Source organism: Pterocles gutturalis, unplaced genomic scaffold, assembly GCF_000699245.1.
Source record: "Pterocles gutturalis isolate BGI_N339 unplaced genomic scaffold, ASM69924v1 scaffold17754, whole genome shotgun sequence".
Lineage (NCBI taxonomy): Eukaryota > Metazoa > Chordata > Aves > Pterocliformes > Pteroclidae > Pterocles > Pterocles gutturalis.
In genome coordinates, this window is record NW_010136090.1 from 11,818 (window position 1) to 27,839 (window position 16,022).

The 16,022-nt window shown below is 41.4% G+C and overlaps 1 protein-coding gene across 1 annotated transcript; it reads right to left on the reverse strand.

Moving 5' to 3' along the window:
• Positions 1 to 1,018: 1,018 nt before the first annotated feature.
• On the reverse strand, positions 1,019 to 15,478 carry PARP12 (poly (ADP-ribose) polymerase family, member 12; the record flags this gene model as incomplete). Its single annotated transcript, XM_010082183.1, is given in 11 exon segments — positions 1,019 to 1,293; positions 2,191 to 2,342; positions 3,031 to 3,161; positions 4,496 to 4,574; positions 5,577 to 5,673; positions 7,219 to 7,339; positions 7,944 to 8,142; positions 10,300 to 10,423; positions 11,667 to 11,765; positions 12,754 to 13,048; positions 15,343 to 15,478. Coding segments are annotated over 11 exon segments (1,708 nt in total), but the record flags the coding sequence as incomplete, so codon positions are not given.
• Positions 15,479 to 16,022: the final 544 nt, after the last annotated feature.

The following is a 16,022-nucleotide window of genomic DNA, read 5'->3' on the forward strand; positions in this document are numbered from 1 at the left end:
CCTCGCCCACCCCCCCCCCCGGGTGGTGGGTGGGGGGGGGGGGGCACAAGAAGCTGGGAGGGGACACAGCTGGGACAGCTGATTCCATACATCATACTCAGCATATAACCGCTACACGTGATGGAACCCTGCTTTCCTGGTGTTGTGGTTTAACCCAAGCCCATAATAAACATCGCACAGCCGCTTGCTCACTCCCCCCGAGTGGCGTGGGGGAGAGAATCAGAGGAAAAATGTAGGAGAAGGTGTAGATTGAGATAAGAACAGCTTAATGATTGAAATAAAATACTAATACTACTAATAAATTGTAATAAAAAGTAAAACAACAAAACTCAAGAAGAACAACTGATGTACCCCCTCACCACCACCAACCAACACCCAGCCAGTCCAGAGCAGCAATTGCACCCCCTGGCCAACTCCCCTAGCTTATATACTGAGCATGACGGCTTACAGTATGGAATATCTCTTTGGCCAGTTTGGGTCAGCTGTCCTGTCTGTGTCTCCTCCCAGCTTCTTGTAGAGAAGAAGCTGAGAGGGCAGGGACAGTGTGAGAAGCTGAAAAAAATCACTGGCTTAACATAAATATTTCTTGGCAACAACTAAAACATCACTGTGTTATCAACCTTGTTCTCAGCACAAATCCAAAACATCGCCTCACAGTCGGCTACTAGCTACTATAAAGAAAGTTAACTCTATCCCAGCTGAAACCAGAGCACCTGGAGATGGCTGAACACCTGCCTGATAATTGGAAGTAGTGAATTAATTCCCTGTTTTGCTTGCTTGTGTGTGCAGCTCTTGCTTATTAAACTGTCTTTATCTCAACCCACAAGTTTTCTCACTTTTACTTTTCTGAGTCTCTCCCCCATCCCACTGGGGGGGGAGTCAGAAAGTGGCTGTGTGGTGCCTATTGCCAGCTGGTGTTAAACCACAACACACAACTTAAAAAAAAATATTTTTCTCTCTTAAGCAAATACTAAAAAAATGTTTATAACAGCTAAACATCATGATGCAGGTTTTGCTGCTATTGCATTTTTGCCAGTGCCTAGTCAATGTATTCTATGAGATACTCTGGATAAATCTGCTGCTTCTCAAAGATGACAAAGATGGAAGGGTTTGAAGAGCTATTCACGCAACTGTCATAGAAGTTTTGGTTGTCCTTCAAGGGAGGCCGAACATAATGAGATTTACCAACAGTGAATTCCCCCACGAGCACTCGTGCCAGAAACATGGTCTTGGTGTATGAGTCTTCCCTGCAGTAGTTGTCTGAATAAGATGCATCCCTTGCAAAATAGCTTCCTTGAAAAGAGACAACAGGACAGAGTTGTTAAGACACCAAAATTGCAAGGAAGGAAGTGATAGAGTGTGAAACTGAATTAATAAGCAAATCCATTAAGCAGTTCATGAACAGCCTTGCCAAAGCCTTCACTTGTCCTGTATATCCTTCCTATTGAAAATGACCACTATGTATTACTTATACTTTTATTTATCACAGCACACATATTTAAAAGCCACACAAGTAATGTTTTGAATTTTATCATATTCCTCAAAAAGATTTCCTCCTGACCCTAGATGTCCATCTTACTCAATCTCACTCAACTTCTTCTCCTGGCAGAGGCTACTAATATTCATTAGAACATTTCTGAGAGTTACAAAGCATTCAATCAAATGGGTGGTTAGTCAGTCAGTCAGCCTGTCAGTCAGGCTATTCTACTTGGTATGTTGATCCTTTCCTGTAGGCAGGAAAATGTAAAGGAATACGAGTTGCTAACAAGGCAAAAAGCCTGTAACCAGGATAGCATTTATATTACTGGGGGGGGGGGACAAACAAAAAACCCCCCACCCCCCAAAAAAACAAACCACACCAAAAAATGCCATATTCCCTTCCTGTACGAGCTTGAAGAAATTGGAACAGAGAAGTAAGCCTGGACTGTAAGAGAAACTGTTCCTAGAACTGGCCTCTCTTAAGTCTGTGTTTTCTTGCAAGGGCAGAGTGGACCATAGAGACCAAGACCTTTCACAGTATGCCCTAGCTTAGCTCCAAATGATCATTGCCAAAGCCTTCTATGTTGACTACATCACCGCAGAAATAAGCCCTAGATTGGCCAAGTGCCCTCTTTCTAACTTTATACCTCTGTAGTAACTACTGAGAATTTTTTAGCAAGCCTAGGGTTAATGAAAGAGCTGAAAAAACACCTTTGCCGTAGACTGTCCCATGAAGGCCGCAGATCCTCCAGTCAAAGTTTTGCTGACAGATGGCATCAATATATTTTTTACTGGTCCCATGGAATAAAAATCGCTCATCCACAGCCTTTCCACCATTGCTCTTCTGCATTTGTTCCTTCTGCCTGAAATATGAAGCAGCATCTTCGCAATTCCACAGTGGCTGTACTAGCAGCCATACTAGCACTCAGAAACAATTTTACACAAGACGTACATTCTGAAAATCCTTACGTTAAGGCCTAAACTTTGGGCATAAAGGGTATCTTGCTGTCTAGCTGGGTACAAACATGCTTTCATTATACACAAATGGTTCCAGATATTTAATAATAAAAATGTTTTGTTTCATTCACTGCCTATTGGGAGAGGGGTGGAATGTTACCGCTAGTTTTTTTCTAAACAAAGGAGTTCATGTTAAAGCTGTGAGTTTTGCATTTAATTTTGAAGGCTGTTTCAGTTTTGACCAGCTACAAACCAGTGTTTGTGCCAGATGTGACTGATTACCAGCTTCAAAGCTTCTGTGGAAGGCAGCTGTCCTGGACACAGGCTTGGCAGAAGTCATAATCACTTGGGAGCAAAGATTCCTCCCACAGTCCTCATCGGACTATTCTAAACTCTATGTCTTGATTGAGTTTTGTTTTTGTCGGTACCTCTTTATCTACATGCTGATCCTGGCTAAGTATTTCAGTGGGGGAGTGGAAGCAGATTCCTAAATGCAGCTGCATTTAGGAATGCAAGCGTCTATCTTTGGCATACAGCTAAGTGCAGAAACAACAAACTTCATGCACACGTACCAGAGCAGTATTTTACACATACCACTGATATAGTGCCCAGAGAGATGGGTTCTGAACTCTATGAATCCTTTCAATATCTGTTTTGGGCATTGTGCGTTTGAAGTCCACCTTGACTTTCTTGTACTCTTCAGAAGAATGGTCAAGCTCAATCAGCTGTAAGGAAAAGATTAAAAAGCTACTCTCATCTTTTACTAAAACATAACAAAGCCACCCTACCTAGTGCACTACTCAGACCTTTAAAGTCTTTTCTGTGAAGCAGAGGTATCAGCAGCAAAAATACCCTTGAAAAAAAGCAGATTAGAGATCCCTCTTCTGTAAAAGTGAGCTCTTTCCTAGGGAAAGTTAACTTCTGGGGGTTAAGACACCCAGGTTGCTCTCTCAGGACACTAAAGGAGCTGCATGCCTTTCTGCAGCCACCCAGCCCCTTTTAATATTTGGCCCAAGATATATTTGCATGCATATATCAAACAGTACCTAAATACATAGAAGAATGAGCACATAAACTAAAAAAAAGAATGGGGAATTTATGTTGCAGCAAATCAAAGAGTACCTCTATACCCATGCTTTTTAAATCTTTATATACTCCCTACAGCCAGTGAACACAAACTGCTCTGCCTGTTATGTTTTTAAATAAACTGAAAAAGCTGTAATTGCTCAACCATTTTAGGGAAGAGTAAGGACATACTGCCAAAAATCAGTTCCTTACATGACAGTCCTGAAAGCAAGCAAAATTTTCTACTTGCATGTTTTCCCTAGGAACATCAAGAACATCAGTGTTAGCCTTCCCTATTTTTTAGTAACATTTCTTTGAGGATTTGCATTTTGCAAGGTAGTAATTTTAAAGCTTCATATAAGAAGATCTTTTCTGTAGGTATAGTTGCTGGAGTTGACAGAGATGGTGGTGTTGACAGGCAGGAAGTCAGCAAAGGTAAACCATGCAGATATTAACTGGGTGTGTTACAAAGGTAAACAAGTTCACTCCACTGGAGTTATGGTACATTTTAATAAATATCCCAGCATGAACTCTGCTGATTTTAAAAATGCTCCGTAGACATACAAACAGTCTACTTACACACAGCTCAAGGAATGGCTACACTAAGTTTAGCGACAGGACTTAGCTCTGATGCTTCAGCACATGCTGGACTTCAAACCTATGTATCTTGGGCACCAGCAACAGTTTTGCTTATACAGCGTAAGCTTCAGGCATATTTGCCAAGGCAAGAGATAAACAGTAGCAGTGAAAGTCTATGTTGCCATGGTTACAGTGCCACTGTTTTGTTAGTTTAAGTTTGGTTCTAGTTTTACCTCTACGTCTGCCCAGTGTGGTAGCAGGCTCACATTTACCAACACCTCTGCGTTACACTACACAAAAAAAAGTCATCTACAAAGTCACCAGAAACACTGAACTTGTGATGTAACAAACTTGTGATGTAACAAACGTGTATACAACAAAACTGATGGAGAGAAAAAAACAAAAAACTCCAAACCTTGAATCCCAGTTCAGGCAGGGCAGATTTGTCCCAGTGAGCTGGAATGCCCTTAAACGCTTCTGTTTGTTTAAAGCCTCTGTACGTTACAAGACAATACAAATAGGTAATCAAAACAAAACAAATCCCTATATTCTATGTACATATGATACTAAACATTTTTTCCAAGTTTAGGGCAAATACAGGCAACTGAACATATTCAGAAATATTTCAAAATTGTCTTTTCAGTTCAGTACATGAAAATATTTGTTCTAAACTATCCTGTCAAGACTTATGGCAGGAAGCAAGATGCCAAATGAGAAAAAAAAAAGATATACACTGAACTAAACATGAAAGTATTTCTCTTAGTTGCAAAGAATTGAATGTATACATAAAAGCTCTGCTACAACTGGGGCTGATAAATAAAAATGCATCTAGTATCATATCAGTATGACAGAAACAGGATAGATACAGCCCTCCCCTCTACTTCCACCCCAATTTTAATCAGTGCATTTAGCTGCTCTTTTCTGTATTGTTTAAGCAAGCAATGTGTGCTGCAAGGGAATGCACAAAAAAAAGTCAGCTGTTACATGCAATTGTATAAAACTTTTCCCCTTGCAGACTCCTACCTTTTGCTCCACCTGTAACAGCTATTACTTTCCTCTCAGATTGTCTGTCTTTTCTCAAAAGTGTTTCTAAACTTGTACTTACCTTTGAAAACTACTGATCTCAGATGTCAGAAAAGGCTAGTATGCATAAACATTATTGCTTCCATCTGTATCAGCTGCTCTGATAAGATAGCTCCCTCTAATGAGCAGCCCCCTACAACACTGCTACATGTTGAATTATTTTCTATTCTTCCACAATTTCTTTGGCCAAGCCCAAACTTCCTTCACCCCCAAGGCTCCTGAGTTGCTTGAAAACTGTCGTCCAGGCTGCAATACTGCCCTGGCTAGACATAGTTGTAGGAAAGGTATTTCCCTTCTCAATTTCTTTTACAATTGCCTTAACAGCTACTCCTTCACCTTATGTACACCCTTGGAAAACACTACATTCACAATGCACTAAATCCATCACCTCAGAATGAGCAGTTGCAGTTTACCTTGCTCTTGTCTGTTCTACCTCTGTCTGAGAGACAAATTTAGGTCTTCTGCAAATCTCTCTCTCTGTTGTGTAGCGAAGGTTTTTCTGAATCATAGCTGGGGAAAAAACAAACCAAAACCCTGAACAATCTGAAAGATATTTTAGAAAGCCTTCACACTGCAGCAAACCTAGCCACGAAGTTGCTTCATCAAAAAAAGTTGACAAAAAGGCATCAAGGTTTTTTTCTCGCTACACGAGAAGGGAAGTCAGAGAACAATGTGGAACCCATGGTCTATCTGTATAAATCATCAAGAAGGATTTCAGTTTCCATTTCACTCTTAACTTCAGAAGGAATGATAGACACTGGTAGCTATTTTCCCTTCATTGTTCCATCAGCCACACTTAACCAAAAAAGATCATTGTAAAACAAGTATCTACTTTTGCTCCATGGATTGCATCCCCTCCTTCTCATTCTGCAATCAAGATACCATTTTCCTACATGTAGCTGTAGATTTCAAACCCTACAAATGCAACCTAACAGCTATCACAGGCCATTAATTTTTATTGACCACCAACAGAAGCAAATCACAGCAACCTGCATTTTAGAGGCATTCTTTCTGGATCTTTGAACCTGTGTAGCTACTGCCACATCATACTAGCAACTAAGGGTCAGTAGCAGCCAGGAGAATGAGGCCTCATCTTCAGAGAGAGATACACAGGAAGAAAACAAACAAACCAACCAACCTCTTGGCACCACCAAGCCTATAAACTAAGTTCTGGAAGACATCTACATTGCATAGGTTTGCCTAAGTTACTGAAAAAGCCCAAAGCTTAGAAAAGGGATTGATTTACTACGTAATTTTCCTTTTTAAGCCAGACAAGTTTCTCCAGTCTATGAAGAAGATTACAGCACTGCTTTCAATTGAATCACAAAAAATATCACATGCCCTTTCTCCTTGTTTGTTTGGGGGGTTTTTTTGGTGGGTTTTGTTTATTTTTTTTTCCCATGCAGAATGAGATAGTAATGGAGAGTTGGATCAAAGGCAACTACACCAAAATGACAGTCTAGTCAGGCTGCTTCCCACCACCACTGTTCCCCATGGTTTTTGAAGAGGATACCTGGAAAGGCAACAGCTCAGAGAGGACAGTACCATCACAAGTGGTACTTGGGAAACACATCTTCCTACTTCGACATAGTCAAGGTATTTCCTCAGCCTTTCCAGATAGGCAATGCTATGAAAACAAAATAGCTCCATAAATCTTGCAATGCTAAGGATTGTCTGGACCCTACACCTTGCCCAAGCATTCATTTTTCTGCAAGCCAATGATTAAAGCAGACCAGAAGCTGGCTTGCCAAGTCTTCCAGAAGTTTCTCGCTATTTGTGTTAGTGCTAGCACCAATGGCAATGTCACACTTGGACTTGCTGGCAGACATTTCGAAACCCAGCACAAGAACTTCCAAAAAGGTTTGGAGGAATAGGAATGCCACTTTGCTTATGGGAACAGTTCTTATCCTGAGAACTTTGACAGAAACTCTCCATAAGCATTGCAGTTCAAAGTTCAAATTTTTCTCTCCTATCTCCTGTAGTAATGTAGTCTAAAACCACAAAAGTCCTGGGAGGGAGAGACAAAACAAAAAAAACAAAGCAAATGGAACCTACCTCCAAAATCGACTTCATATTCATGTCTTCCAGCTTTGAAGTTCAGCTTTGGAGTACATTTGGCTATATAAGCTTTCTCCAGGTCTTCGCTGGAAACAGTGGCAGCTGCATGATCATCATCCTGTCAGGCCAAAACCAGAAAAAAAGAAGATTCTCCTGCTCTGTTATGTACAAGTAAATTTTAAAACCAACAACTGTAATATGGTATGGTGGCTGCAGTATGTATCAGGTTTTGGGCATGATAGTAGCTATCAGGCAAAAGCCATGTATTAAGCAGCTGAAACTACCCCTAAAACAAACCAAGCAGTGTTATGAATCCTGAACTTACACTGAAAAGTGCATGCCGTGAACGCTGCTACTGAGACTGCACATTCCCCAACTAGACCTTCGCAAAGACGTGCAGAGTACTGCTGGAACCTCAGAAAAGGAACTTTTGGTCAGGAGCAATGAAAAGAATGTATTAATGTGATCCTATCTGACATGACTCACTGAAGAATTATCTGTTAATAATATGTGACTCACCAGTGAGCATTCCTCTACCTGAACCAATCAAATTCACAGGGAAAAGATCCCATTAGGCCTCTAAAGTCCATCTGTACAGCATGAGTGAGAAGGAGGGAGGGAGAGGGTGACAAAAGAGGAGGAGGATATAAACACACTGCACTTTTCAGTAGTTCTGCACTTTCAACACAGAGTTCAGAGTCTCCCCATTTCACCACACTTACCTTTTTTCCATACTCCTGCCACAGGCCATAATCATCTTTCCAGTACCAGATCCATTCTGTTGTAAGAATGAAGTGAGGGGGTTTGGTCACAGAGGAAGCTGTAGAAAGACGTCTAACCTTCCACTGTGCAAACCCAGCACACATAGTCAGAAAACAAATATCTGACATGAAAAAGCCATTTCCAATAACCTTCTGATATCTATAAAAAAAAGTAGAAAAAAAAAATCAGAAACTGCTTTACACATAGGTTCAGAAGCCCATCACAAATTTGCAAATTAAGTCAACATCACTCAAAAGCAGAACAGAAACCTACAGTTTCCACAACAATCCCAGCTCTGTCTTGTATTTGCACATAATTTGCATTACAGTATGTCTCACATTCATTCCATGGGCAGTAACCATTATCAACTCCTAAATTAGAGAGTTACATAAGTGTGCTGGTTTTGGCAGGGATAGAGTTAATTTTCTTCACAGTAGCTAGTATGGGTCTATGTTTTGTATTTGTGCTGGAAACAGCATTGATAATACAGGGATGTTTTAGTTATTGCTGAGCAGGGCTCACACAGAGCCAAGGCCTTTTCTGCTTCTAACACCACCCCACCAGTGAGTTGGTTGGGGGTGCACAAGAAGCTGGGAGGGGACACAGCTGGGACAGCTGACCCCAACTGACCAATGGGATATTCTATGCCATATGACATCATGATCAGCATATAAAGCTGGGGGAAGAAGAAAGAAGGGAGGGACATTCGGAGTTACGGTGTTTTGTCTTCCCAAGTAACCATGATGCGTGATGGAGCCCTGCTTTCCTGGAGATGGCTGAACACCTGCCTGATGATGGAAAGCAGTGAATGAACTCCCTGTTTTCCTTTGCTTGTCCATGTGGCTTTTGCTTTACCTATTAAACTGTCTTTATCTCAACCCATGAGCTTTCTTGCTTTTACGCTTCTGATTCTCTCCCCCATCCAAACTAGGGGAGAGTGCGCAAGCAGTTGTGTGGTATTGAGTTGCTGGCTGGGGTTAAACCACGACAATAAGATGAACAGGAACAGTAGAAATGTACATTACCTTCTTCTTTCTAACCAACTACTGTCTAAACAGAACACCGTCATAAGTTAAGCACGGCTTCAAAGAGCCTCTAACGTAACATAAGAGGGCCAGGTAAATTCCCCAGCATGGAACACAGCATAGAGTTATGAGTCCCTTCCAATACCCTCTTCGTGCTACATAACCAGTTCCAAACTCTTAATGGTATTTCCATAATCTTAATGTTCTCTGCACCCAAGAGTATCTCCCTCTCCAGGTACACAAGGTATTCTACCAGTTCCACAATACAGACTGGGAGAAAAAGGGGTGGGAGGGGCAAATCTCATGCTACCTTTCCATCCTCCATAACAAAAGGTAAAAGAGCAGGTTACTTCTAATTGTGGGGTCCAGCTGTGTATTGACAAGCTCTAACCAGAGACAGATTCCCACAAGTAAGTGTGATAAAATCACCATTCTCTGCAGTTTTACAGCCATTCTTAGCGAGGATTAAGACTTCCTATGTTAGCAGCAGTAGGAAGCATTTATATTTTTTTTTTTAAGCAAAGAATAGAGTCTCCATGTCAGTCACATACAGTCACATAAAATAACTGCAGTGGATTGACCCTGGCCAGCAACCAAATACCCACACAGCAGCTTGCTCACTCCTCTTTCCCCTCCCTTGCATGACAGAGGGTAGAAAATAGGAAGGGCAAAAGCAAGGAAAGTTGTGTGTCAATATAAAGGCAGTTCAACAGGTGAAGGGTGGGTGGAGGTGTAAATAAACAAACAAATAAATAAATAAAGCAAAGCAAATTGCTCACCACCTCCCCAGGCAGTCTAATGTCCAGACGGCTCCCAAAGAGCAACCACGTGAGAAACCAAAAACCCAACCCCCTTCTTCCTCTGTCCCAGGTTTTATTGCTGAACACGACGTTACATGATCAGGAGCAGGGCAGAGTGGGAAAAAAGAGAAAGCCTTGAGTCTGGGCAAGCACTACTCAGCAACACCTAGAACACTGGTGCATTATCAGCACTGGTTTAGTCACAAATCCGGAACACAGCATTATACAGGCTGCTATGAAGAAAGTTAAGCCTATCCCAACCAAACCCAGTACGGTAACTCAGATGGTCCTATATGGACTCCAGGCGTAACTAAGTCACAATGGACCAGATCTCCAACAACAGTAGATCAGCAAAGCGAGGTCAGTAGAAGAATACCGAACGAAGCTACTTATGCCACGACTGCAATAGAATCGTAGCAATTTATATCTACTAAGGGCCTGGTCCAATATATCAAACTCCAAACATTATTACATTTTGTAAGAGTTTATACCTGGCGTTATGTGGGTCACAATATGCTTTTTCTATTTCTTCCATATTATCCAAGTCCCTCCAGGCACTACCATCAGAGTACTGCCATCTGTATGGCAAGTGAAAGTGAGTTCTGGTACACTTGTCTATAAAAAGTTAAAAAAAAAAAAAAAGAGAGATATGTTATTTTTACAGGCTATGAGGAAAAATCCAATGTTTCAGGGCTGTACACCTAGCTGGTGAAAGCATCAAATGCATAGCTGTGGAAAGTGTTCACCTATGGAATCAATACAAGCAGTAGCTCAGAATTTTTCAGCATGACCAAGCAAAACTTAATTTTTGAGATTAGGCAGTTCAGTTTCTGTACCTACTAGATTCTTGTTGTGCAATAAAATTGCTAGCAGGAGCTCAGTGGTGAAGGACCATTCTGTCTTTTCAGTTTCAGAGACAAAAATTTACAATGAATCGAGATCACAAGCTCATATGAGGCTATTATTTCATATACAGAATAACAGTGTAGACTCAAATAACTATGCTTAAACACTTAGTCCCAAAGTGGTATTACTGAGGCAAAAAAAAAAAACACAACAAACAAAACAAAACCAAACAAAACAGTGCTTAGTTTTAGGATAGGAGGTAGATAATTTAGGGACTTCAAGAATTCTCTAAGGGTCCTGGCCTCACCAGGACCAATAGTGGTAGCAGTGGCCCAGGTATCACAAGTGCTACTCAGAAATCCCTTGAAGAGTCAGTATGCAGTCACTCCTCTATAGGAGCGAAGCTCACATCACCAACACACATTTGCATAAACTTGAGGCTAACTTTCATGGTAGAACAGGGAACTTAACTACAGGGAAAGCCAAGGAGACTGCACCACACAGTTCATCCGAGAAGGTGTGCAGTACATCAGGGAGCTACTACAGGTTAAGAACATCAAGAAGGAAAAAAAGATGACCAAAGGACACTCCAACAAGAAAGCTGGCACAGAAGCCTTTTGCTGGACAAATTGGAACATTTTGAAAGGGAGACAGCTCAGACAGATGGAAGAGTGCTAGAAGAAACAAGAAAGAATGTAGACTTCAGAGTATCTTCTGTAGCTATTTGGAAATAGGACTCCTATCATTCAGTAATCCCTTAAGTGAACACAGGTGAGGTAGCCACTCTCCAACACAGGCTGATATTACACACTTCAGAGCAAAAAACAAAACAGCTCCTTTGTTTGGCATATTAGGTAGGTCAAACACTTTCCTACCAGCACTCAAGATTACAATGAGATTTAACTGAAGATAAGCATAAACTCTGAAGTTTCCCCTTTCTCAGAAGGATGTCTGTCCCTTTCTCTTTATAAGCAAATTAAAATAGACTGGACTTGCTACAGTCACAACCTACCTTTAAAGCCACAACGCCTGTACAGATGATATAAACAGATCTGCTCCAATTCATCATCATTTGTAGTTAAGGGGTCTCCGGTGGAGCTGTGTTTTCTTTCTAGAGGGGGGAATTATAAGCCTTATTAACACACTTTGTTCCAACAAGCCTAAAGGTGCACCTGTGGGTAGGGAAGATGCACAAAAACAGCGTTTTTAACTATGTAACTGCTTTCAGCTCCAGAGAGACCCTGAATCAGTCTTTGACAACCTTGTATACTCAAAAGTCCCATCCCGTTATCCATTCTTTCTAAACCTGACTTTCCTGTAACTGCTAAATTCCTCAAGTGCAGTTTTTAGCTATCACTGCAAAATAAGAATAGAATCCAATGCCTTTGCATTTCTAGATGGACTTGAGTTAACCATGCCATAGCTGTTCACATTGTCAGCTATAAAATCTGAAGTCTCAAAATTTGATACTTCTGTAAATTAAAGCACACCTAAGAAAACAAAGAAGGTAAGAAGGAACTGCAGGGAGAATAGCAGAGATGAACACACACACTTGGATTTTCCATTCTGTTATCCTTTTCTTCCCTGATAAATTATACTTAACTTACAATTCTAAGGAACTTCAGAGGAAAAAAACAAAAAAAAAATTACAACTCTGAGAAGTAACTAGAATACTTCTGTCTGTGAATTCTTGTGCTAGACAATAGCTACATTAAAGACAAAAATGGATAAAATAAGTAGTTTATAATCACACAAGTAAATGCCACCCCTTTTCTTAAACAGTTCTTTACCCTTGTTTATGTTTTTACCAAGAAAAAAAATATCTAGATCTCCTTATTTCCAGTTCCTGTTATGCTTTTCTAACCCCAATTTTAACATTTTTATAAACAGCAAATACTTTGTTTTTCAGGAACCCATAATGCCTTGAAATCCACTTCACTTGTCATGGCACAAATCTCTGTCAATGAGAGAGGTGCTAGGGTCCTCCTAAAAGGCACATCAAGACACAGATTCAGTTTTCTTTTTCTTGTTTCAGCTTTCTTTTTTCTGTTACATTCACTATGACTCTTCTGACATTTTCAAAAGATGATGTCATTTACCTTTGTATGGTGAAGACTTGGCATCTTCTATGTCATACATGTTCTTGTTGCCATTTTGTATGTCATACATATTCCTATAAATGGAGGGTAGTTTCTCAATAATGTTTGCGCTCATTCCCTGTCTCTCCAGTTTCTCATAACATTCTGACTTAAATAAGTCATGGGACCGCTTGCAGCTGCTGCCAAATCTGCACTGTCCCCACAAAAAGTACTGGCAAACATGCAGCTTCGTGCAGATTTTTTTATAGGTACAAAATCCATAAGGTCCATCACCTTTGTTATAATGCAAGCAAACCTTCAGTAGAGAAAAAGAAAAATAATTTAAAGTACAATGTGTTCATATAGACTGTCTGAATTAATGATTTTTAAATTTTTACAGCTACATGTTTACATTCGCATTTAAAAGACTTATACAAGTTTCTTCTTTCTTCTTGTTTTCCAAATGATTACTTTATAGTTTTTTATTTTCCCTGCTAATGTCTAGAAAGGTCTTTCAAGAGAAAACAGACACCTAACAGACATTTTCAAGTAGACGGGAGTAGATGGAATTTATTCTAAGTCACTGTCATGGTTTTAACGCAGCAGGCAGCCAAACATCACGCAGCAGTGTCCTGGTTTCAGCTGGGATAGAGTTACCTTTCTTCATAGTAGCTAGTGTGAGGCTATGTTTCGGATTTGTGCTGAGAAGAAGGCTGGTAACACGCTGATGTTTATAGTTGTTGCCAAGCAATGTTTAATTATGCCAAGGATGTTTCAGCTTCCCATGCTTTGCCAGTGTGCAGATGCACAAGAGGCTGGGAGGGAGCACAGCTGGAGCAATGAATCCACAATTACTGGCTAAAGATTCAAGCTTAGGTTTATGATTAAGGCCCAAATTGGCCAATGGTATATTCCATATCATGCATGTCATGCCCTGTATATTATGAGGGGGTATCTGGAAGCTCTCTCTCTTCCTCAAATGCTTGGGCTCTTCTCTCTTTTCTGGGATTGTGGTTTCAGGACCTTCTCTGCTCTGGGATCGTTAGCTAGGAATGGGTTGGGCCTTGGTCATTGGGTGGTGAAGAGCTGCACTGTGTATCACACATTTGTATATTATTATCATTATTATTTTGAATCTTATTGCAGTTTAGTTATTAAATTGTTCTTAATCCAAGAGCCTCTTTTCCCTTTACCCCTTTAATTCTCTCCCGCATCCCTGGGAGGGTGGAGGGTGAGTGAGCGGCTGTGTGGCATTTGCTGGTGCTAGCTGGGTCAAACCACAAGTGGCTTGCTCACCCTCCCCAGTCCCAGTGGATGGGGAAGAGAATTGGAGAGGTAAAGGAAAGGAAACTCTTGGGTTGAGAAAACAATTTAATAACCGAAATAAAATAAAAAATAATAATGATAATAAGAAGACTAGAATACACAAACAAATTATAAACAGTGCAATTGCTCACCACCCGCTGACCAATGCCCAGCCTGTTCCCAGCTAGCAATCCCGGAGGAGAGAAATCACAAAACTGCAGTCCTTGGAGAGACCGCTTTCTAGCCAACCCTCATGTATATACTAAGCATGACATTGTATGATGGAATATCCTATTAGCCAGTTTGGGTCCATTGCTCTGGCTCAGCTCCCTCCCACGTTCTTGTGCTGCACAACCATAAAACACGGGAAGCTGAGAAGTCCTTGATTTCTTAGCAACAACTGAAAACATCAGTACATTATCAACATTTTCCTCATATCAAATCCCATACTGAGTCCAAAGCACAGCACTATTCAGGCTACTAACAAGAACATGAACTCTATCCCAGATGGAACCAGGACAGTCACATAAATGTAGGTAGGTGGGTTTTATTGTGTCACTACTCTTTTGTTTTGGAATAGTGAACTTTTCTGACCTGAATTTGATGGTAAGAGGTACTGGATCTGGCTGGGATAGAGTTAACTCTCTTCACAGCAGACCTACCATGCTACGTTTTGGATTTGTGACCAAAGCAGTGTTGGTAACACACCAATGTTTCAGCTACTGCTGAGCAGTGTTTGCACAGTGTCAAGGCTTTCTCTTCTCTACTCCGGCCCCTCCACCCCAGACAGGCTGGGGGTGGGCAAGAAGCTGAGAGGACAGAGCTGGGACAGCTAGCCCAAAGTGGCCAAAGGGATGTTCCATGCCACACAATATCATACTCAGCAATAAAAAAAGTCAGGGAGTGGGGGCATGGGGCCCTTCCTACAAGGTTACCCTTGCTCAGAGACTTGCTGGGCATCGGTCTGCTTGTGGGAGGTGGTGACTAACTTCCTTTGCAACACTTGTTTTCTCCTTTCTCCATTTGCTAAACTTTAACTCCTTCCACAAGTTTTATCACTTTTGTTCTTCTTGTTTTCTCTCAACTGTCTGACTCACAGGGGAGTGAGTGAGGGCTATGTCAGTGCTTGGCTGCCAGATAGGGTAAGCCCATCACAGTCAAGAACAGAGGATGCAGATTTAAAGTTTTAGATTTGCATTATGCTAACTAAACTGACACCTAACATCTCCAGCCAGTATCAAGCCTCTTACGCTTTGTGATGCTCACTGAAACACAAGGCTAAGAAACTGCCACATTACTACTCACCTCTGGTAAGAGGGAAGGGTCATTTTGAAGCAAAAGCTGGCGAAGTTCATTGCTGCTGAAATTCTCAAGACCATACTGTTTTAGAACATAGACATTGTGGTCCGAGTGGAAGTTGTGAACAAACCTGCATTCCTTCCTACAAGTTAAGAAACCCAAGTGCAGAATTAGTGTAGACCAGCACTATTTTGCTACCCCCTCGGTATAACACAGAACAGTTTAAAAAAGCACACCAAACTAGCTAGTTTGAGAACAATCTGCTGTGCTCCTTTATAAAGTAATGATATGATTTGCCAAGATTACGTAATTACTCCGAGGATAATTACCACGCTCTTTCTGATTTGCAGTCATTACAACATTAGTGCAGTCTCACAACAACATCGGCATTTTTGACCTGCAGCTCAGAACCGTGCATAAGGAAACACCAGAACACAGCACAAGGCTCCTTCCCCCCATCGACAAGCACCCTCCCCCACTCCGCGCAGCACAGAGCGCTCAGACCGGCTGCCTGCGGGCGATGGGCGGGGGGTGGGCTGTGCAAAACTCTCCCCCTCGCACGGGCCCTGCGGGATGCAGCGCCAGAAGCAGCGGGGCCGTGAGCTGGGGGAGGGGAAGCGGTGCAACCCGAAGTCTTTGAAACAACCGTTTGTGCCTCTCTCCTTTGACAAAAAGAAAGAAGGGAA